The sequence below is a fragment of the Balaenoptera acutorostrata genome, chromosome X (genome assembly GCF_949987535.1).
Source record: "Balaenoptera acutorostrata chromosome X, mBalAcu1.1, whole genome shotgun sequence".
NCBI classification, from domain to species: Eukaryota; Metazoa; Chordata; class Mammalia; order Artiodactyla; family Balaenopteridae; genus Balaenoptera; species Balaenoptera acutorostrata.
In genome coordinates, this window is record NC_080085.1 from 113468395 (window position 1) to 113492893 (window position 24499).

A 24499-nucleotide genomic window follows, 5' to 3' on the forward strand; every position below is an offset into this window, starting at 1 on the left:
AAATAGAAATGGAAAATGAAACAACTCCTCCTTAATCCCATTTATGTATCAGTCAGGTATGGGAAGTCAAGTATGAGAAGAGTGGGCCATAACTGTTTAAAAGCAAAGTCATAAAACTGTACCTTTGTTCGTAACGTGAATACAGTTTCTTACTCAAAAGATAAGAGTTCATAGTTTTATAATACGGTGAACTAAAAACATTATTTGAGAATTTTTCTGCTCATTTAAGAGACCTTGGATAGGTTTGGAGTGGTACTAATTTTTGAAAATGGCTATTTCAGTGGCTTCCCATTCCCTCTCAGTGTCTACTGACATCCAGTAAAGGAAATGTTGAAGAAAGGAAACTAAAAACAAAAGGTAGAAGTAGCAAATTTGGCTTTTATTCAATTACCTTGGGAAATATAATTACGTTTATCCCTAAAATGGAATACCTGAAAAGCATAATGATGCAAATCTGAAGCAAAGAAGCTTACAAATCCTGATGCTACATTCTAACTTCAGCAGTGAAATACCGAATTTTCCACTGGAGCCTGAGGCTGCTTGTAACTTACTTTGAGAACAAGCAAAAGTAAAATCACGGGATTGTGGTCTAAGCGTCAGTGTTTCTAAGGAGCTGAAGTAGATATACCACAGAAAATGAACATAGGAGGTGCGCACATGATTCCCATGAAACCGGAGCTCGGTCATTTGGCAATATAAGGAGAGCACAAGGCAGTGATGAAGAGGGCGTTCCTTCTTGACACAGGATGGCTCTGGAGCCCTGGCTCCTGTGTAGAGAGAGTGATGACTAAGTGAAGTGCCCTCTCACCCTTCTGGCAGAACTATGACTTCCACTCACATTGAATGAGAATTCCAGAAAGGGCCTGCTTAAACTTCTCCTTTGCTTCTTCCATGTCTTTCTCATGGGCAGCTTTCTCATTCACCAGGCGGCGGACGTGGCTGTTGGCCGACTGGATCATGGAGTAGAAGTTGTTGGCGCTGCGACGGTTCACCTCTCCTCGCTCAATCCAGGTGAGCAAGGTCTGCACGGCTTCTGAGAATTTGGAATCATCTGAAAAAAGAGAATTTATTTTTAGAGTCATCAAAAGTAACCAAATCTCCATCTATTTTCCCAACATGCTGGCAAGGAGGCCACCATGGCTTATTGGCAAAGGTTGTGAAATGAATTAATTGCAGAGGGTGAGGAACCATGCATGCACACGTGTGACACACAGGCAGCAGGTGGGCAGAGACTGAAAGAATGAAAGATTCCAAAAGTAGTCAGATTAGTTGTAGTCTACGAAGAATTTTCAGAACAAGAGTATTTCTTCTTTTCCTAAACAAAGTTTTCTTTACTGACATAGCTTTCACATATTGCAAATTTCTTAACCTCTGTGTGTGTGTGTGTGCCTGTGCATGTGTGTAATATATAAATTAGCGGTGAGAGAACTTCAGAATTCTACAATCTTATTTTCTAAAAAGCACAAGTAAACTTGAGTCATGAGTTTAACTTGCATTTGACAGTAACTTTATCCTGGATCCATGGAATTAAACCTTTGGAAGGAGCCTTAAGAAAGAGTTAAATGGCAATTCTTTAGGTATAAACACTTACATCTTTGACTTTTTGTAACATCACTCCTGCATCCAATCCAGCCCCAGACCTTCCACTCAGTCCCAGTCACAATCTATTTTGATGTAATTCATTCTATTTCTACATTTCGCCACATCCTGTTTCTCTTGCCTGAGGAACCCTCCAAGTAGATTTCTACAGCTAGTTAGGAGTTACTCTCTGATGTGAAAATAGTAGTCTCTGGTTCAGCTTCCAAAGCCTCTGGTTCAGCTTTCTGAGATAGCCACTTACATATTCTGCTGTTCAAGACTCCTGAGAGGGAGAGTCCATTAGCATCCCATTGAAGGCCCACTGTAGGACTCCACATCCCTCTCTAGCCAGGAACCCTTCTGTCCAGTGGAACCATCTCTCACTGTAATGTGAACTTCTTACCACTTGCCTTTTTAAGTGCAGATGTGTAATGAGAGGTCAGCCTCACCGTTATAGCAGTTTTCATTTCATTACTTACATACAGTCTTTATGTTGATGCTCAGTTTTTAAAAAATTATTGATGTATAGTTGATTCATTGATGCTTGCTTTTTGCTTGAGGTCCACACAACCAGCAAATTCATTTTTTAATAAAAATTCAAACTGAGCTGTTTGGCCTTATGTGAACAGTTAATTCTTGGACTTGGCATCTTACCAATGCTTTCAGCCTTTCCAGCTTTTCAAAGTGTACCATTATTTCTGTGTCTCTACTCTGGACTCTATGTTTTCTGCTTTTCTCTTACAGGAAGACAGATCAATCCAAACAAAGGATTTCTTTAACGTGTGAAACCCTTAGGCTATAAGGTGCAAACAATTTTGGTGAATGAGACCTATTTGCAAAGGGGAATTAGCAGCATCTTGCTGAGCCTAGAGCACAAGAAGCAAGGAAAATTCATACTGTTAGAGCTGGGTTGGTGTCACCAATAAGATCAATGGGACACCAGCACTCATCCAATAAAATCAACCATACTCATAGAATGAAAAAACTGGATTTGAGCTACTAACACAGGAGACCAGGCAAGGCAATTAAGGTTAAATTAGCAAAATGGCTCTGAGAGTCAAGCAAGGGGAACAGGAATCAAAACTAAAGGGAAAGCAGTCTGATTTAGCAATGTCTGGAAGTCTCTGTAGTTACTGTGTGAAATAAATGTGTGATTAAAGGAGTCCTCTTTTAGTTGGTAGTAGCTAAGTCTTTGAGTAATCTAAGAAGAATGTATACTGTAGCTACTCTCTGGCCCTCCATTTTCTCATCTATAAAATGGAATTTTATCAGAGTTTTCTGAGGTCACATCAAGTTCTATTCTGATTTATTCTGACTTAGAATTCAAAACTAACTTGCTATCCACAATGAAAGGGGGTGGAGGTGCTTACAGGTCCCAAGTCATGAATCACAGCTAAAATTCTCTGAGGTGGAAAAGTGGGAAAAAATTGTTTCTTTCTAGTCACCTGATGTATGGAGAGAAAAAGTAACTTGAGACAGTGAAGGATCACAGACACAGGTGGGAGGGACAAATTTTTTGGCTCTTGAATTACTAGGTACACCTTTCTAACTGCAAGGCTTCAACACAAGAAATGCTTAGAATCCCTCAGTGGGAAATTCAAGGATAACTGTCAACAATACAAATATATTTATTACATTTCTCCAAAGAAAAGAGTTCTTTTAATCACAAAGCTCGAATGTTTTGTATACCTTTTAGTTTTTCAGCAACAATGCTGCATTCATGATCTGAATAGTGGACCACTGGAGGTGGGGATGGTGGGCGCAACCTTTCTTCTTCCATCCTTCTACGGTGGCGTTCCTCTCTTGCAAGCATACGCTGTTTGCATTCCCACTCATACAGGTCATCTCGAGCCTGTGCAAAATCAACATGAAGCCTACCTGTGTCCTTTTTGTCAGTGCTAGAGCCCAGGCGAATGCGGTAACCTAAGTGCACAAGAGGGAGAGAGAGGAGAGAACAAGAACAGCCCAGTGAGTGAGCCGCTGTAAGTAGCTTTTCAAGTTCGGTACTTCAGATGCAGTCACAGCAGTTTCCAGTGACCACATAACCCCAAATTCTCTCCCCACTACTAGCAAGGAGAACATTAAAGACTTGGATTATAGTCTCTATCTCTGATAATAGTTTATTATTCCATGGTTGGGTCAGTCTTATTCATAGGAGTTCCATTTCTCCATCTGCCACCTTACCTGTGACAGAGGGAGGCTCTGTGGGTAACTGTATCAGGAATAAGCTTTATGTGGCACCATGGGCTAGGAAGAATGCAAAAGGTGGCCTCAAATTGTGGTGTCTTTGGATAACTTCAAGAGTGTCAGTCATCCCGCCACTCAGAATTTTGATAAAATTTAAATATTGATAAAATTTTGATAAAATTTAAATAAAATCAATAAAATTTTGATAAATTTAAATCAGCTCGACATTTCAACCCCCCAAATTGCTTCCTAGATGTATCTGGTGACTCGGAACCATTTTGGGGGGGTGGAATAGATATAATGGGGAGTGGTATGTGATCCAGGTGACATATAATTTGGGATCCTTAAAAAAAGAGGTAGTGTGCTTATAGTATACTGGTATAGGACTAGGATTCAGAAAACCAGGATTCAAGTCCACACCTCCACTTTTGGTGTCAGTTATAGCACCCAAGTTAAATCTCTCAACAAAAAAATCAAAAAAAAATTATTAAGTTTTTATTAACCTTTTAAGTTTCAGAAGCTGAGCTAGCTGCTTCCACACACATTTATCTCATTTCATTCTAAGCACAAGCTTGCAGGGTAACTCCTGCCTTAAACAACTAAAAATATGGACAAAATGTATGAAGCAATAGTTTTTAAGACACTGGACATTAGGCAATGAAGACAGAGATCACTAAGAGACAAGAACCAAATGAAGTGATCCCTAAGATTTCCCCAGCTTATTGCCTGGAGAGAGTTTCCAGGCCTCAGCAGAGGGAGGGGAACTCAGGCAAAGTATGGTGATCTCCCTGAGTTGAGGAGATTGAACTGGGAATCCAGGGAGACTATGGCAGACAGTTTGCATGGCAGAGTACTGGAAAGAAGAAAGCTACACAGAGAAAGAACTTCAGAGCTCTGCAGAGGGTCCTCCACTATTATGTAGCTGAGTATTGATGTCTATATATGTGTGAATTACCTGAGCATTAGAGGTAATAATCCCTGGAGCTCATACAGGGCTAGGACTATTTCCTTTTCACACCAGCCAGAGGAGAAAATCTAATAATTCAGAGAGCATTGGATAGAGTAATCAAAAGAGTTTTGCCTTAGTGAGGAAAAATTAGCCCTAGACTAAACCCTGCTCTGGTTCTGCTGAACAAAACTTAAAAACAAGACCTAAAAAGATAAAAAAATTTTCAAGTTACTTAACTGCATCCCAGAACAAAGGTCAAGAATACTTACAGGAATGAAAAATATTTGTCACCTGGTAAAATTCACAATGTCTGGTGTCCAATAAAAAATTACCCAATATGCAAAGAAGCAGGAAAATCATAATAAAGATAAAAATCAGTCAACGAAGCAGAGCCAGAAGTGATGCAGATAATATAATTAATAGATAAGGACATAAAAACTATTATAGTTGGATTTCATATGCTTAAGAAGCTAGAGAAAAGATAGAACATATTAAGTAGAAACACAAAAGACATAAAAAAAGAACCAAAATCAAACTTTTATAGATTTAAACTACAATGTCTGAGTTGAAAAAAAATCACTGGACAGGACCAATGACAAATTAGACATCGCAGAAGAAAAGATTAATGAACTTGAAGACATAGCAATAGAAACTATTCAAAATGAAATACAGAGATTAAAAAAGACTTAAAAAAATGAACAGAGTACTGGTGAGCCCTAGGACAACTTCAAGGGGTCCAATATATGCCTAATTGGAGCCATGATTGGAGACAAGGGAGGGAATAGAACAAATATTTGAAGAAATCAGGAAGGAAAAATGTCCATATTTGATGAAAACTCAGATCTAAGAATTTCAATGAACCCCAAGTGGAAAACCATGAAGAAAATTATACCAAGGCACATCAAAATCAAATTTCTAAACACCAGCAATAAAGAGAATATCTTAAAAGCTGCCATAGACGAAAGACACATTTTATGTACAGAGAAACAAAAAGATAAGGATAACATCATATTTCTTGTTGAAAACAATGCAAGTAAGAAGATAGTGGAGCAACATCTGAGAGAGAGCGAAAAAAACTGTCAACCTAGAATCCTATACCCAGAGAACATACCTTTTAAAAAAAGTGGAATAAATTTTTGATACATACAAATGCTGAAAGAATTTATCAGGAGCAGACTTGCACTACCAAAAATGTTAAAGGAAATTCAATCACAGGGAAAATGATACCAAATGGAAATCTGGATCTATACAAAGGAAGGAAGAGCATACAAAACATATGATTTCATTTATATGAAAATCTGGAAAACGCACACTAATCTGACAGAAAATAGATCAGTGGTTGCCTGGGGAGAGAACTGGGGAGGGTTAGGAAGAAGGGATTACAAAAGAGGCATGAAGGAAACTTTTGGGAGAGGTGTACATACTCATTATTTTGACTATGATGATGGTTTCACAGCTGTATGTATGTGTCAATAATATCAAATTGTATTTTTGAAATATGTGAAGTTCATTGTATGTCAATTATACCTAAATAAAGCTGTTATAAAGAATAATTCCCAGTCACACTAAAATATTCTTTTTAGAGAGAGGAAGAATAAATACATTTCATAAGTAAACTTTGCTAGGGCCCTTTAAAGTTTACAATGTACTTTCACACCCATTTATCTTATTTAATTATCTGAGCCATCAGAAAAATGGGGCTATTAATGATTACCTTGACCATTCTCCCAGGATTGTGGAGAAGATCAAATGAGAGGAGGAAATGAAACTTTTGCAGAAACATACACAAGATACTGTGATGCTTCGAGGTGGTGCGCTGTGTACATTGCCGGCTCCCAAAGGTGCTCAAACTCCAATAGAAAAAACAATTATGTCTACATTTCTAGCCCCTTTCTAAGGGATTTTTGTTTGTTTGTTTTAACCTCTTTCTTTTACAAAGTGGGAGAACAGCCATCCAATTCAGGAGTTTTCTAGCACATGTAAACTTTCAGGGAGCAGGTTCAAATTTAAAGGGAAAAATTAGTTGTTTTCACATCACTGATTGCAATCTCCTTTCCTTTGGCAGCCGTGAGAATGTTTCCAGGTGGCTGTTACCGGAGAGCTGATTTCAATGACATTTAGATGGATACCTCCTGAGCAGCATGTCATCTTTTATGTACAACTGTTCAGGGCTTTTCAAGACCTTTAAGTTTTTTTTAAAATAGTCTATTGTGGAATGCTCTGTTATCATTGCTAAGGGCTGTTAAATCTTCAGTAGATGAATTTTACAGCACTTAGCAAATGTAAAAAGAGCATTCTACATCTGCCTCCTCTTCTCCTCTCCCATGTTACCAGCCTAATTTTTCCAATGCTCATTACCTTTTCTTTGGCCTATTGCAACAGGTATCTAACTGACCTCCTCTCCTCTTACCCATTTTTATACACAGCGGTCACATTAATCTTTCAGAAACAATCTTCTTCCTTGTTCAAGAATTTCTTCAGGGCTTCCCTGGTGGCGCAGTGGTTGAGAATCTGCCTGCTAATGCAGGGGACACGGGTTCGAGCCCTGGTCTGGGAAGATCCCACATGCCGCAGAGCAACTAGGCCCGTGAGCCACAACTACTGAGCCTGTGCGTCTGGAGCCTGTGCTCCGCAACAAGAGAGGCCGCGACAGTGAGAGGCCCGCGCACCGCGATGAAGAGTGGCCCCCACTTGCCGCAACTAGAGAAAGCCCTCGTACAGAAACGAAGACCCAACACAGCCAAAAATTAAAAAAAAATAATTAATTAATAATTTAAAAAAAAAGAATTTCTTCAACAACTCCCTATTATCTGAGGAGTAAAGACCCAACTGTTAAGCCTTTCAAAGTGTGCTAACGATGGATGTTTTCCCTCCTCCTTTCATGTCTACTAAGTACACAAACCACTACTTATTGTTTCCTTGAATGTTCATCAAAACCTACCACCTCTGTACCTTTGCTCATGCTGTATCTATGCCCCATTTTCCACATTCAAATGCTTTCTCTTTGTCAAAGACTTGGTCTAAATGCTACCTTTTTTGATAACCCCAGTCAGGAACCAGACAATTTCAATCTCTCTCTCTCTCTCTCTCTTCCCCCCTCCCTCCCTCCCGTCCTCCCTTCCTCCCTCTCTCTCTCTCCTCTGAACTTCCATAACACTTTACCATACTTCTCGTACAGCACACATAACTTTCAAATGTCATTATTATTAGCAATGAGTGTGTCTTATCAGTGTCTTGAGCAATGCCAGGTGCTCAATGTTTCTTTAATAAATGAATGTATGACTGCATACTAACCCTGGGTTCATTAAAGGGAAGAACTAGGTTTAACTCATTTTCTACTCTGTACAACATTTAGCACAATAGCTTACACAAAGAAGATGTCCAACAAGCGCCTGTTACATGAAGGAAGATTCTGTAAAATGTCTAGCACTTGGACCCAATTCTTCCAAATTGTTAACCCTTAGGGAAGGGTTAGTAGTTAGGGAAGGAAGTAGTTAATTGTTCTATGCCCTTTCCAATTACTCTGTCTTCTGCCTTCATCTTATTTGTCCACTGCCCCATAAAGAAAAATAACAATTCAAATAAGCAAAGGATCAGCCATGAAACTTTATAATATTTACAAAGAAAATCATTCCAATTCCAATTGCCCCAGTCTCCCCAAATCTGAACTTTTACCAGGAACAAGTGACTTTATGCAGAGTAGTTCTTGCTATCTCCACTCCAACTACCATAGTATATAAGCCACTATCACTTCTGGATTGGACTAATGCTATGGTCAGCTAACTAACCACTAGTCACCACACTTGCCCATACCCTTCAGTCCATTCTTTACCCAGAAGTGATATTTCTAAAATGTATATCAGATCACATCACCCTACTCCTTAAAATCCTTCAATGGCTTCCCATTGTATCCAGAATAATAAACTTATTACTACAGGCATAACTTGGAGATATTGTGGGTTCAGTTCCAGGCCACCATAATAAAGTGAATATCGCAATAAAGTGAGTCACACATAGTTTTTGATTTCCCAGTGCATATTGAAGTTATGTTTACACTGTACTGTAGTCTATGAAGTGTACAATAGCATGACGTCTAAAAAATGTGAATACCTTAATTAAAAATACTTTATTGTTAAAAATGCTAACCTTCATCTGAGCCTTCAGTGAGTTGTAATCTTTTTTTTTTAACTTTTTATTTTATATTGGAGTATAGCCGATTAACAATGCTGTGATAGTTTCAGGTGCACAGCAAAGTGACTCAGCCATACTTATACATGTATCCATTCTCTGGATGGGGGAGTTTGGGGGAGAGTTGTAATCGTTTTGCTGGTGGAGGGTGTCACCTTGATGTTGATGGCTGCTGACTGACCAGGGTGGTGGTTGCTGAAGGTTGGGGTGGCTGTGGCAACTTCTTAAAATTTAAGACAACAATGAAGTTTACTGCATCAATTGATTCTTCCTTTCATGAACAATTCTCAGTAGCATGCAGTGCTGTTTGATAGCATTTTACCCACAGTAGAACTTCTTTCAAAATTGGAGTCAATCCTTTCAAACTCTGCTGCTGCTTTAACAGCTAAGTTTGGGTAACATTCTAAATATTCTGTTGTCATTTCAACAATCTTCATAGCATCTTTACCAGGAGTAGATTCCATCTCACGAAACCACTTTCTTTGCACAGCTTTAAGAAGCAACTCCTCACCTGTTAAAGTTTTATCGTGAGATTGCAGCAATTCAGTCACATCTTCAGGCTCCACTTCTAATTCTAGTTCTCTTGCTATTTCCACTACATCTGCAATTACTTCCTCCACTGAAGTCTTGAGTCCCTCAAAGTCATCCATGAGGGTTAGAATCATGTTCTTCCAAACTCCTGTTAATGTTGATATTTTGACCTCTTCCCATGAATCACGAATGTTCTTAATGGCATCTAGAATGGTGAATCATTTTCAGAAGGTTTTCAATTGACTTTTCCAGATCCATCAGAGTAATCCCTATCTATGGTAGCTATAACCTTACAAAATGTATTTCTTAAATAATAAGACTTGAAAGTTGAAATGACTCCTTGATCCATGGGCTACAGAATGGATGCTGTGTTAGTGGGCATGAAAACATTAACCTCCATCAGAGCTCTTGGGTGACCAGGTGCATTGTCAATGAGCAGTAATATTTTGAAAGGAATCTTTTTTTCCTGACCAGTCAGTCTTAGTAGTGGGCTTAAAATATTCAGTGAACCATGTTGTTAAACAGATGTGCTGTCATCTAGGCTTTGTTGTTCCATTTATAGAGCATAAGAAGAGCAGAATTAGCATAATTCTTAAGGGCCCTAGGATTTTTAGAATGATAAATGAGCACTGGCTTCAACTGAAAGTCACCAGCTGTATTAGCTCCTAAAAAGAGTGTGCCTGTCCTTTGAAGCTTTGAACCCAGGCATTGACTTCTCCTCTCTAGCTATGAAAGTCCCAGATGATATCTTCTTCCAATAGAAGGCTGTTTTATCTACAATGAAAATCTGTTGTGTAGTGTATCACCTTCATTAATGATCTTAGCTAGATCTTCTGGATAACTTGCTGTAGCTTCTACATCAGCACTTGCTGCTTCACCTTGCACTTTTATGTTATGGAGATGGCTTCTTTCCTTAAGCCACATGAACTAACATCTACTGGTTTCAAACTTTTCTTCTGCAGCTTCCTCACCTCTCTCAGCCTTCACAGAACTGAAGAGAGTTAGGACCTTGCTCTTGATTAGGCATTGGCTTAAGGGAATGTTGTGGCTGGTTTGATCTCCTATCCAGACAACTAAAACTTTCTCCATATGAGCAATAAGGCTGTTTCAGTTTTTTATCATTTGTGTGTTCACTGAACTAGCACTTTCCATTTCCTTCAAGAACTTTACATTTGCATTCACAAGTTGGCTAACTGTTTGGCATGAGAAGCCTAGCTTTTGGCCTATCTCAGCTTTAGACATGCCTTCCTCACTAAGCTTAATCATTTCTACCTTTTGATTTAAAGTGAGAGACTCTTCCTTTCACTTGAACACTTAGAGGCCATTGTAGGGCTATTAATTGACTTAATTTCAATATTGTTGTGTCTCAGGGAATAGGGAGGCCCAAGGAGAGGGAGAGAGATGGGGGAGCGACCCGTTGGTGGAGCAGTCAGAACACACACATTTATCAGTTAAGTTCACCATCTTAGATGGGTGCAATTTGTGGCACCCCAAAACAATGACAATAGTAATATCAAAGATTACAGATCACCATAACAAATATAATAATAATGAAAAAGTTAAATTTTCCCAGAATTACCAAAATGTGACACAGAGCCATGAAGTGACCAAATGCTGTTGGGAAAATGGCTTTGATAGACTTGCTCAATGCAGGGTTGCCACAAATCTTCAATTTGTAAAAAACACAATATCTGCAAAGCATAATAAGGCAAAGTGTGATAAAAAAGGTATGTCTGAAAAAAAAAAAAAGGTATGTCTGTATAGATTAAAGGACCAACATAATTTGGTACTGTTTACCTCTCAGACTTCATTTCCCTTCACTGCCTCTCTCTCATTTACTGTGCTCTAGTCATGCTTACCTTCTCTCCTCTGCTTGAACATGCCAAGTCCATTTTCATCTTAGGGTCTCTACTTGTTTTTCCTTATTTTGGAATGCTTCTCCTATAGATGTTTGCATGGCAATCCCCTTCATATTGTTCAAATCTCAATTCAAATGTTAGAGAATACTTGCTTTCCTAGCAACCCCAGGTATGTTAGCTGTTTTAATCTTCTTCATAGCATTTATTGGTACCTGATATTATTTGTTTACATATATATCATATTTTGCCATCTTCAGAATGTAATATCCCTGATGGCAAGAATTTTGTATGCCTCAGTCTTTGCCATATCCTCAGCAACCTAGTATTCTGATTATCAGTCAATAAATATTTGATAACTAACTGACTTCCATAGTTATTTTTGAGCATCTACTTTTGTACCAGGTTATGTGCTAGATGCTGGGGATTCAAAGTTAAATAAGACACAGTCTTTCCCTTAAGGAGTTCATTCTCTGTTGCAGGAGACAGAGGTAGAAAGAGACAGTTCTCATATGGTGTTACAGGTGTCATGTTAGGAGGAAGCACCAGGCATGGCAGAAGCACTGAGGAAGGGGTGCCCAAACCAGCCTGGGGCAGAGTGGGGAGAGAAGTCAGGGAAAGCTTTCTAGAAGAGGTTATGATTGAGCTGGAGCTTTAGGGTATGAAGATGTGTGTATGGTGGGTGGGGGTGGAAAAGGTAATTCTAGTCAGAGGAAAAGGCATAAAACACCATGGGCACATTCTGGGAACTAGAATTAGTTTAGTGTGGTTAGGACATGGTATGTGAAGGAAGGATTGGGAGATAATGTTGAGAGGTAAAACAGATAATCAAGGCCTTTAACACTACAAGTAAGGAGTTTTGGTGTTATCCCATAGGCAATTGGGAACTACTTAAGAACTTTTAAAGGAATACATCAGGTAGTAACATGCATTTTCCATCTATGAAGGCAAGAGAGGTTGCCATTAAGCCCAAACTTTAGCTGCCACAGGTGCAAATACACTGATCCCCAATCTCTGTGCTGTGCCTGGTGGCACAATCCTCATGACTAAACACCTACCAGAAAGATAAAGGGCTTTGTCCACCATGTACTCCTCAGCAAAGCGAATGTGACAAAAGTTTTTTTTGCTCTTCCGAATAGCAATGATCTCTCCACACTGCTCAAACACTTCCACGATGATCTGCTCTGTACCATTTTCAGGCAGGCCGCCCACAAATACTGTTTTGCATCCTGGTGGTCGTTCTCGGGTTGCAGGAGGTGGAAGATCTAAGTGTAAGTGCAAAAGCATTTGAAATTAAAATGTTTGCTTAGGACAGACCTCTTAGAAACTTAACATGTCCCAGAGACAGCCCTACTGTTCCCATCAGACTTCTGCCTAAGAGACCCAGAAGCATGTGGCCTCCAAGATGCTCATCTCTGCTCCATAGCAAATTGGTTGCCTGAACCTCAGAATTATTTTATTCAATGATTTGGTGATCGTGATGTATGTATACAGGATAAAGACTCAGACCCATCTGTCTCATCAAAAGTTCTTTTATTTTGTTCTTTACTTTTGTTGTGACAACCCAGCTATGCCCAATTTTCAGTCATTTTTATTAAGAAGACAATTAGTGGAAGGAAATCCCACTCGGTTTAAACTTACTTTTGAGAATTCTTAGAACCAGTGTCCTTGAGAGAAGGGTTTGTTTAATTCAGTTTGTAGTTATTGTATTCTCCCCGTTCATGCTTACAGAAAGAACTGTTTCAGGATTAATTTGACAGTGAAGGGGTGAACATTTACAAAAATATATACAGCTATCAGAATAATTTGGTTGACAAAGTCAGCCAGAATACAGATCATCCCTTTTAGGTTTTTTGTTTTTTGATACCAGTGAGCTCTTCCTCAGATTCTTTGCTGGAGAGGTGAGGTCCAGAGCCAATCATGCAGCATTTAGAGGGAAAGTAAGCTCATCTGGGAAATCATTAAATAAAGTGAGATATATTTGGCTGTAGAGTTATTAAAAACCTACTTAATGAGATGATTCTCCTTCTGCTTAAAAAATGTGCTTTCTAGTCACTTATACATAAAGCCGGTTGTATCTGCCAGCTCCTTGTTGCTGTTTATATGTAGCAAAGCATTTCCCAAGCAAAATCCTACAGTTCATAGCCCAACAAAACAAAGCATGATGGTCAAGGGTTTTCTAGTGTTGGTTTTGTATCTGCAAGGATTTATTTTGTGTAATCCGTTCCTCCCATTCAGCTCTTAACAATAATTCTCCCAGCTCAAGATTTGGAGAGCTCAACAACCAGTGATTACAGCTCACATGCAAAAATAAATGAGTTTCACTTGTAGATTAGGCCAAGGCCCCCACCTGATTCTTATCCAAGTTGGCAAGCAGATGATTTGAGAGCTGCCTCGGCTATTAGCATCTTAAGCTTCCTCACTTTGCTTATTAGTGTGGGTCAGAATAATCAAGTTCTCATGATGCTCTCTTTCCCTCTATTTAGTCAGTAAAGGGGTATTTAGTCAGATTCAGGGAACCTACAAAATTTCTGTTAACATTTTAAATGCCTGCAATTTCAAGAACTCACTGTATTGGTTTTTCATTCCATAGGAGAAGTTTAAAGGGAAAAGAAGATAACCTAGTGAGCAGCGATCTGAAATGTCTAACATTAGAGAGGTTATAGCTTTAGCCAAAAAGGGAAAAATGAGATCCAGAATCTCTTGAGACTTATACTTTGAGTTTTTTAAGAACTGGAAAGGATTCTAGATATCACACTTCCAGTGATTCTCAACTCTGGTAGCATATTAGAATCAACTTGGGAGTCAAACAAACAAACCATGCCTGGGTCTCACTCCAATGAGTCTGATTTAATTAGTCTGGGGTGCAGCATGTGCATCATTTTCTTAAAGTTCCTCAGGCAACTCTAATGTGTAGCTATAGTTGAAAACCACTGACTTGGCCTAAACTTATAATATTCTGAGGAAAAACCTTAGCTGAGTGAGGTTGGGTAACTTATTCAAGGTCAACAAATCAGATAGAAAGAGAAGGAAAATGAACTTGGAGCAGTTAAACCTGGATTTAAACCTTAATTACTCACTGTCTGTATGACCTTGGGAAAATTACATAACCTCTGAGAACTTTGTTTTTTCATCTTAAAATAGGGATACTATCCTCTACCTTACAAGGGTTATTGTAGGATAATTGATAATCTACTGCCTATATTGCATGTGGCATAATGCCTAGCACTTGATAGGTTCCCAATAAATTGTAGTTATTATAGTGTTATTATTATTTACTATTATAGAACTTAGGTTTCCTAATTACCACTCTGAGGCTTTCTAAAATCCTACTACAAGTCCAGAGTGGAGTGATAGCTAAGACCTGGATTTCTAAACTCTCAGCTCCTTGCTTTATCCAGATCTTTAGATAAGGCTGGGGTTGGGAAGGAATCACTCTTATTGGTAGAGAAACTGTTACAGAACTGAACTTGTGTCTGCTTCACACCCCACCCCCCCAGCAGTAAAACCAATCTACCAAAATCAGGTTGTGCTGAAGGAAAGTACAGCATTTATTGCAGGCACCAAGCAAGGAGAATGGGCAGCTCACGCTCAAAAGACCTGAACTCCCTGATGGCTTTCATGGAAGGGTTTTTAAAGGCAACATTTGGGGTGAGGGTTGCAGGGTGTATGACTTTCTTCTGACTGGTTGGTAGTGAGGTAACAGGGTGGTGTTTCAGGAATCTTAATCATCAACCTTCTGGTTCCAACCAGTCTGGGGCATATTCCTTGCAGAGGAACTAGGACTCTGTTTTATTGTTGAATTATTGTTCAAGCTATCTTGCTTAACTGCTTTTCCTTTGTTTCTGTATTCCTTCACTTCTCCAATTAGTAACTGCTTGTGCCTGCTCTTTGGCACTCAGGGAAGACCTAGGAGACCAAAATCTTTTCCTACAAACAAGAAACAGGGGACACGGAGGGCCTTTTGTACCCTGTAGGGCCTGTGGTGTCCTGCTCAGTTTCAGAATCTACAGCTGTGAAGACACACATGATTTTGACCATGGAACACAACCCGGCCACTGACTATATTAGGTAAAGAATTTTCAACAACATCTATTTAGTTAGAGCCATGTTTTCAAATCTAAGGCTTCAGAATAAAATCCTGCCTTAGAACCCTTCTGAAGTTTACTATTTAAATGAATTCAATAAAGAATCTTTTTATGAAGCAAATAATCACCTTTTTTATATTATTTGAGTTAGCCTAGGTTTACCTTTAGGTCCGTTGAGAGACTCTAAGGAATGTCTGGTTACTGCTATAGTTATATGTAATACTGACAATACCAAGGCTCTTTCCCTTGATGAAACCATCACCCTATTTAGATGCTGTGATTATTCAGTGGTGACTGTCTGCTAAGTAAAGGCGCATAAAAGCCACTAAGAGTAGTGTCAAGAATGCTGGGGATTTATTTATTTTCCTTGGGTAAATGTAGCATTTGCTGAGATTTAGGTGTATGCCACCAGCAAGGCAATGGGCTGTACTGTCTTCCTTAATGGATAGTACTTGTTCTTTAATTAACAGCTCAAAGTACTTTGTTGTCTGGGCCCGATTTTCTAATCCCACTGAAATACAGTGATATGGGCATAGCAATGGTAACTCCATAGGAGTTAATCCTATTAATCAGGTAATGTGCTAAGCTCCTGTAACACCCCAATCACCACTCCGGATGGAGGAGAAGAAACTTCCATGTAAAAAGATGCAAGATAACTGGGAGTATAAAGCACTCTAATCTCTGGTAATGGAAAAGGAGGAGCTGCTAGCAATTCTAATTACAACTAAGCACCCACTCTGGGGAGCTGTGTTGGGGCAATCAGCATTAAGATCAAAGTCACTGCTCATCTTTGAGAAGTGAGGCAAGGAGCAGCATAGAGGCCCAATAAACCACTTGCATCTTGCTTTTCAAAGGAGCATCACAGATCACTCAACTGGTTTGCCAGAATTTGCATACTGCAAAATCTTTGAGTTGATTTTATTAGACAGCCCAAGATTGAAGGTCCCCTAGACAATCAGCAGGGGTCAGATATATTTTAATGTAATCCCAACTGATTGGAAGTAATCAGAAGGCCAGCGAATCTTTATTAATTCTCAATTTATCCATTTTCTCTAATTTTCTTTATAGAACCCAGCCCTAGGAGCCAAAATGAGTTCAGCCTGTTTTGAGATGGTAAAATGAAATGATTGCTCTTTTTCTGGCTCCTGGGTGCTTTCCCACATGCCTGCACACAGATAGCAGATGATATTCCACCATTTATTCCACGTTCACTGTTATTTCACAGTAGATGAAAAATGCAACCTCTCCATACAGAAGGTCTATCAGCTGAAGTGAAAAATCTTGACAGAATTGAGTTCTCTGGAGAGAGGGTGCTGTCCTTTTCTTATACCACCAACTGAGGGCTGTTAATTGGGAATGCAGTAAATCTCTGATAGCCACCCTGTGAAAAAAAGTACCTGTGTTCCAGAGAGCTTTCTTTTGCCATATCTCTGACTCCTAGGAATCAGAGGATGTTGCTTCTAGGACAATTCACCATTTATCTTTAGGAGACTGGTGCACAGTCAGCTCCAGTCTAGTTTGATCTGTTGAATTTTTAGACCAGAGCTGACTTTGCCTAGTCTAGATCAGAGAGGTTAAGTTACTTACCCAGGATTTCATGGCTATTTAGTATGGAGATCTGGGATACGAAACCAGGCCTATGTCACGTTGGGGCTCTTAATTATTATACCATACTGCCTGTTCCACTGAAGGCACAAAGCTCTATGGGCCACCTACCAATTTGCTCTTGCCTTTCCTAATACATTTTGAGGGACTTTTGCCTAGGTGAATAATTATTGTGGTAGCTACATTTTTAATGTCAAGAATCATATTTTTAGAACTGGATGAAACCTTGGAGGTATCTAGGGTAATCTAACCCAATAACCTCACTTTACAGACAAGGAAACTGAGACCCGGGGAGGTCATGCGACTAACCCAAGATCCCTCAGGTAGTTGGTGACAGAGCTGGGGGTAAAACACAATTCTCTCGACTTTTAATCTAGTAGTTTGTTCACTATACTATAATACTGTTTTTTGCACATTTGATGTAGATCCACCTGGAAAAGTCTAGTGGTCAGTCGGCTATATGTGTCTGAAGCTCAGAAGACAGCCATGGACTGAAAAATAGATTTAGAAGTTGTCGGCATGTGGTGTAATTACCTCATGCTCTCTTGGTTTGATTTCTAGACCTCTGACTTCTCCTTTTGTATTCATCCATCCATCCCTCCATCACTCAAGAGATATTTATTGAACACGTACTATATGTCAGATACTTTTCTCAGGGCTGGGGATATATCAGTGAACAAAACAGACAAAACTTCTTGCTTTTGTGGAGTTTACATTCTATAAATTGCCTAGTTTGTTAAAAGGTAATAAGTATTAAAGTGAAAAATAGAGAGGGTAAGTAGGATTGGGAGTGTGGCAGGGAGGGCTGAACTTTTAAATAGGTTGTCAGGGTTACTGAAGAAGAGACATTTGAGCAAAGACTTGAAGGAGGCAGGTGAGTTAGCCATGCAGATATTTAGGAGAAGAGTATTCTAGGCAGAGGAAAGAGCCAATACAAAGGCCCTATGATGGAAGAGTGGCCTGGTGTGTTCACAGAACAGCATGGAGGTCAGTATAACTGGAACAATGTGTGATGGAAAGGAGAGTGGTAAGAGACAAAGTCAAAGAGATAATGTGAGAGAGGGAGGACCTTCTTTGCCATTAAAGGTCTTTCTGTGCCATTCAAGACAGGAATAAAGACGCAGACCTACTAGAGAATGGACTTGAGGATACGAGGAGGGGGAAGGGTAAGCTGGGACGAAGTGAGAGAGTGGCATGGACATATATACACTACCAAATGTAAAATAGATAGCTAGTGGGAAGCAGCCACGTAGCACAGGGAGATCAGCTTGGTGCTTTGTGACCACCTAGAGGGGTGGGGTAGGGAGGGTGGGAGGGAGGGAGATGCAAGAGGGAAGAGATATGGGAACATATGTATATGTATAACTGATTCACTTTGTTATAAAGCAGAAACTAACACACCATTGTAAAGCAATTATACTCCAATAAAGATGTTTAAAAAAAAAAAAAGGTCTTTCTGTGCCATTAAACAGACTTCGGCCTTTATTTTGAGTAAAACAGGGAGCCATTAAAGGGTTTTGAATAGAGGAGGGACATAGTCTGACTTAGGTTTTAAAAAGGATCACTCTGCCTGCTCTCTTGAGAATACATTGTAGGGGGCAAGGGTGAAAGAGGAAGACCAATTAGAAGGCTATTGCAATAGTTCAGAAAATGTATTATGGGGGCATAAACTGGGTCATAGCAGTAATTATCATGAAAATAGTAGAATTCTAGTTATATATTTTAAGGTAGAACTGACAGAGTTTTCTAACAGATTAAATATGGCATGTGAGGGAAAGAGAGTAGGTAAGGATTACCCTTAAGTTTTGGCTGAGTAATTGAAAGGATGCAGTTGCCGTTATCTGAGATGGAGAAGGATACTAGTGGAGAAGGTTTGGGGGTAAATATTAGGGGTTTTGTTCTGAACATATTAAACTTGAGATGTCTCTTTGACATGTAAGTGGAGATATCAAATAAGCAGTAGGATATGAGTTTGGGGTTCAGAGACAAGCTCTGAGCTAAAAATATAACTTAGAGTATCACTGGCGTACTTTTTCTCAGCCATGAGATTGGATGAGCTCATCAACGGTATGAGTACAGAGAAGAGGTCCAAGGACTGAGTCATGGGGCTCTCCAATGGTAAGAAGTCAGCGAGAACAGAAGGTTATCAGCAAAGGAGACTGAGAAGGAATGACCAGTGTGAGAAGGAAAACCAATAGTGTGGTATCCTGGAAGCCAAGTGAAAAAGTATATCAGTGAGTAAGGAGTAATCAACTGTGTCATACATGGCTGTTAGGTCAGTTACGAAGAGAAGTGAGAATTGACCACTGGATTTAGTATTGTGAGGTCATTAGTGTTCTTTTTTTTTTTAAAGGTATGAAAAAGTTTATAGCAACTAGTAACATAAAATAAATACATATTATAATGTGGTATCATTATTGTCTATCAATTTATCAAATATTTTAAAAGCATATTATGTAAATATAATTGTCATGGTCCTTATAAAAGACTGGTTTCCAGGTATGAATGAGAATACTTGTCTAACTAACTTTATTAGTGCTGTAGACATTAGTGTTCTTAAGCAAGCATTTTGATAGAGGGGCGGGGCAAAAGCCCAAATGAAGAAGATTTAAGAGAGAAGAGAAGAACTGGAAACAGTAAAGATTAAGTGCTTTAAGGACTTTTGCTGCTAAGGGGTGTACAGAAATGCAAACTCCCCTTTCTCTCTTAAATTTTGAAATGTTAGAATTCCTTAGGGTGCCCTGCTTGGTCATCCTCCTTCTTGATCTATATAATCTCTCTGGTGGCCATTCTAACACCTTCAAATGACCTAATGTTTCAAGAAGGATGAAGGGGTCACTAGTTCTAAATATAGTAGAGAAATAAAGTAATTTAAGGACTAAAAAGTATCCATTGGATTTAGCCCCTAATACTTTATTGGAAATGCATTAGAATGATGAAAGATTAACTACCATTTTAATTTCAGTACCTTCCACGTGGAAGTGTTTGGGAGACGGTAGGCTTGGAGTTGGGCTGGAGAGGAGAGTGAGATTAGAAAAGAGTTGAACTTGACTAAATTGTGGGTAAATGGCAAGTAGAAATGATTGAAGATGGTCACACGATGCTATAGAGGCAGAAAAATTAGGATTGCTAAGACAAAGAGCATTGCTTACCACCCAGTTCTACAAGGGGTAAGTCATAACACTGCATTTGCTGACCGACAATGCATCCTGAGAGGAATTCAGGATGAAAAACAGGATGAGGCACTCTGTGATTTGGACAAGCAGGCCCTATGGATAGTTAGATGTATATCTCAGGAAGAATTTTAATGACCCCAGATTCTTGAAGCTTCCCATATATAGGAAAACACTAAAATCATTAACTTGAGAAATCTGTTCTTTGTGATTAGCAGTAATTATTTACTAAGATGTATGCTAGACTGCACATATTTCCTAGCCAAAAATCATAGATAAACTGGCCTCTCCCCCACCTGTTTGGAGTCGTTTTACTCAGAGCTGAGTAGCTGTGTCCTGGGCTTTAGTCCTCAGCAAGACCCTGAATAAAATTTAAACTCACAACTCTTATGTTGTGTGTCTTTCTCTAAGTTGACAAAGCAGACCAGTGAAAGGCTTTTGAAGTTCAGGATTTGGACTCTGAATCTGTGGGCAATGGGAGCCCCAGGACTTTTAGGGTTCTGTATATGTGACAAGGACTTGGATGAAATGTTAGGTGGGAGAGAGGGGAAGGAATTGATGGTAAAGATACTTTCTAATGAAGAAACAAGACAGAAGCAGATCAGATGGGTGCATAAAGAGACTGTGAGAGTCCCTAAATCACATGACCTTATTGCTAAGAGGCCACTGAGTGCAAGAGAATATACCAGAGACAGGCAGGAGTAAGTACTGGGGTTTATAATCAAGGCTTCATCAGACACAGTTGGTGGGCTCTGGAGAAGATAAGTCAATCATACCAAATTCCTACTCTTCCCATAGCACTTGCTCTTTCCATTCACCTTTACAAAGCCTTGGGGCTGTTAACAAAAATGGCACTTTTGCCATGCTCTCAGCAGAGAACTAAGGGAGGCTTATCCGTTAGTGTTTTCCCCACCCAAATAACCTGAGCCCCCTTTCAACAAAATTCAAGTTCTAAAAAGGAACTAGAACACTAGTTTACTTTAAGCTGTGTCAGGAGTGTTATATTTTGAATTCAATTCCAAAGCCAGGTTCCTTCCCAGAAGCTACCACTTTACAGGCACTAATTGCCCTGACAGCATTCTTAACACAAAAACAAATAACCAAGGGACTGAGACACCAAAACATTGTGACTTGTGTGGAGAAAAAGCAGAATATTACTTGGATTTGGAGGGAAGAGTGTGCAGCTTTTACAGTGTATGATCTCTTTTACTACTGGCATATCTGGTGGAATTGGAGGAGGTACTATTCCCAGGCCAGGCATCATTGGAGTTATTGGTGGAATTCCAGTCATCATTCCAAGAGCAGGATCAAAGTCTAAAAAAGGAGAGGAAAGAGAGAACAATAAATTACACCAGCCAAGATCAAGTAGAGGCAGAATGCTACCTTATAAGCTTCAAACCAAAGTTCTTTCTAAGACAGAGGCAAAATATTTAAGAAAACATGTTATTAGCATTACCAGGTCAAATATTGTAATTGTGCATTTTCCTTTTGGGCTAGGCCTGTTTGTTTGTTTTTTTAAAGCACTTTTATTTATTTATTTATTTATTTATGGCTGTGTTGGGTCTTCGTTTCTGTACGAGGGCTTTTCTCTAGTTGCGGCAAGCGGGGGCCACTCTTCATCGCGGTGCATGGGCCTCTTCACTATTGCGGCCTCTCTTGTTGTGGAGCACAGGCTCCAGACGCGCAGGCTCAGTAGTTGTGGCTCACGGGCCCAGTTGCTCCGCGGCATGTGGGATCTTCCCAGACCAGGGCTCAACCCGTGTCCCCTGCATTGGCAGGCAGATTCTCAACCACTGCGCCACCAGGGAAGCCCGGCCTGTTTGTTTTTGTTTGCCCAGTGCCTGTTTGTCTCTACCTCTCATTTTGACATCCAAGGCCTTTTGTAATATGACCGCGCCTTGTCCATTGATCTTTCCTTCCACTACTTTCCAACACACACCCTCTGCTCCATTCAGACAAGGCTTCTTGCTGTCCCTTGTAACACTTCCTGTTTTTTTGCAGTATAGCATGGTGTTAAGAGCATACAGTTTTGGGGTTCAGGAAGACCTGGGTCCTAGTTCTACCATTTGATTAGCAGGATGAATCTTTTGAACCTCCGTTTCATCATTTGCAAACCGGGGTTAATTCCGCCTACTTTTATAGGGAGCTATGAGGAATAAACAAAATGATGAATGAAGTGTGCCTAGCATAATGCATAGCACAAAAATGCTCAATAAATAACTATTCTCTGTGCCTTTGTTCCTGTTCTCCCTGCCTGCCTGGAGTCATTCAAGCCTCCCCAAATTCTCCCCATGCTTCAAGACCTGGCTTAAAGTCCCACCTTTCCAGATAATACTGGTTCATTCTTATCTCTTTATCTAAAAACTGTTCTACACCTGTTGCCACCAAATTTTATTTTGCATCATCTTTTGTTTCATTCAGGGGTGCTTCTAGGATGTGCGGGAGCTCCCAAAACATACTTTGTGGGTCTTGTCTAGATACACAATTGATTCACCACAAATCAGCATCAACACTATTCTGGTAGCCCATTCGATACCATGAAAGAAATACCATACCATACAGCTGGAGTGATTTACTTGCCAGGATACTCTCCTGGAACCAAGACTCTGGGAGGACTCCACAGGCACAAGTTCTGAAGCTTCTTGGGGGCACTTACGTGAGTCTACATGTGGGGTAAAGGATTGAAGAGTGCCTCAAAGGGAGAAATGGGGACTGAGGTCCACATAGGTTCAGTATGAGATTGGGGCTCCTTGCTTAGATGACACTGCAGGCCTTTGTCAATCCCAGGCACTGGAGGGGAACCTAGAAAATTTTGAGAAAGCTGCTTCTTGCCATCAAGACACACAGAGGAGCTGCTGTGGACTTGGGGCACCTACCCTGATGGCACTATCTACCTGGCCAGTCCTTAGCTCTGGAGAGGAACTTAGAAAATATCTGGACAGTCATTCCAAAGCTCGAGGTCCCCTGATGTGAGGGCCCACGGCAGGGGCCCCGCTTACCTGGGTCTAAAGGCGGTACTGATTTCATTGTTTAAATTTTGCCTCTATAACAAAATGCACATTCTTTGAGAGAAGGAAGTGCATTCTACTTCATTTCCCCACCTCTCACCCCTGCCCTCTGTTATAGAATGCACAGTGTATTGCAAACAAAGAAAATATTGCATAAGGAGTTCTGATAATGTAGGGGTAGTTATGGTAGCAGTGGCAGGTCCTACTCCCCCAGACTTTACCCTGCTCACCACTCAGGCCCAAGGGACAGTGCCTTTAAGTATGTCCTCAAGGTGGCTCTGAACCCCCTGGGTGGTTCTCTAAGATGTTGAAGGAGGTGTATCTAAACAGTGGGAAGAACCTGTGGTTCATACAGAAGCAGGACTTCAAGTACGATAGGCCCAGAAGGAGGGAGTCTTCTGACTGGGCAGATAGGCAGGTGGGTGGCACATGAGCACCTCCCATTGCAAGCCAGCCCAAGAGAGCTAGGGCATTCCTCATCCTCCCACATGCCTGTCATGCTGAGATGCCAAGACCTTGAACATGTTTAGGAAGAAAGAATTTTCTTCTAAGAGGAAATTTTATTTTTCTGAAAACAAATTTACTTTTAGCCCTCATATGTTTTCTCACCCAACATGCAAGTATTCACACATGCCTGTGCGTGCACACACACACACACACTCCTTCCCTTCCTCCCTGTGACTCTCATCTCTCTACTCTCCTCCACATGCTAGTTATAAGACCTTGAGGGATGTTTCTTAATATCTGTGTGCCTCCATCTCCTTTTTGGTAAAAGTAGGGATAAATAGTGACATTTAGCTCAAAGGATGAAAGGACAGAACAGATATGAAAACCTCTGACATGATACATGGTGGTCCTGATAGGTAAGTTTCCTTCCTTCCATTCAAAACATGCGTCCACACACTAATACATTCACTTATTCAGGCATTCACTTCCACATCCCACAAACATTTGTGATAGCCTCCTATATGTCAGGCTCTATGCAGGGGGACAGGGTGTCCAGGCCTTTTTTTCCATCTTGGAGAACTTAGGAGCCCTGACACTCTGTGTTCCTATGCTGTAGAATGAGAGCACTGTGGTTAAGAATGCCATTTATGTCTTTGGAAAATTTGATTCCTTGTGTATAAGATTTTGGAAAAATTGTTAACATTATCTCCCCCATTTACAAACTGTTAATTTTCAGTAGGAAAAGATCAGATTAGATTGTACGCCAACTAAACAATCCCATCTATTTCCCCCCCTAATGAAATGTTTGTCTTCCTTTTATTGTTCTGCCTGCCTCCTCATTGTTATTCATATAGTTCTGTCACTCACAACTCTACCTTACCACAGATTA

At 40.0% G+C, this 24499-nt stretch overlaps 1 protein-coding gene across 10 annotated transcripts in view; it reads right to left on the reverse strand.

Annotated features, from left to right (window-relative positions):
* The window catches only part of ENOX2 (ecto-NOX disulfide-thiol exchanger 2), a 266724-nt gene that overhangs the window by 29406 nt on the left and 212819 nt on the right, over positions 1-24499 (reverse strand). For all 10 annotated transcript variants that reach the window (XM_057538822.1, XM_057538830.1, XM_057538826.1 and 7 more), the window contains 4 exons: positions 21314-21469; positions 12348-12554; positions 3268-3501; positions 839-1051 (listed from right to left, as the gene is read on the reverse strand). In XM_057538822.1, coding sequence (XP_057394805.1) covers positions 839-1051; positions 3268-3501; positions 12348-12554; positions 21314-21469 — 810 coding nt within the window. The remainder of the gene's footprint in view (positions 1-838; positions 1052-3267; positions 3502-12347; positions 12555-21313; positions 21470-24499) is intronic.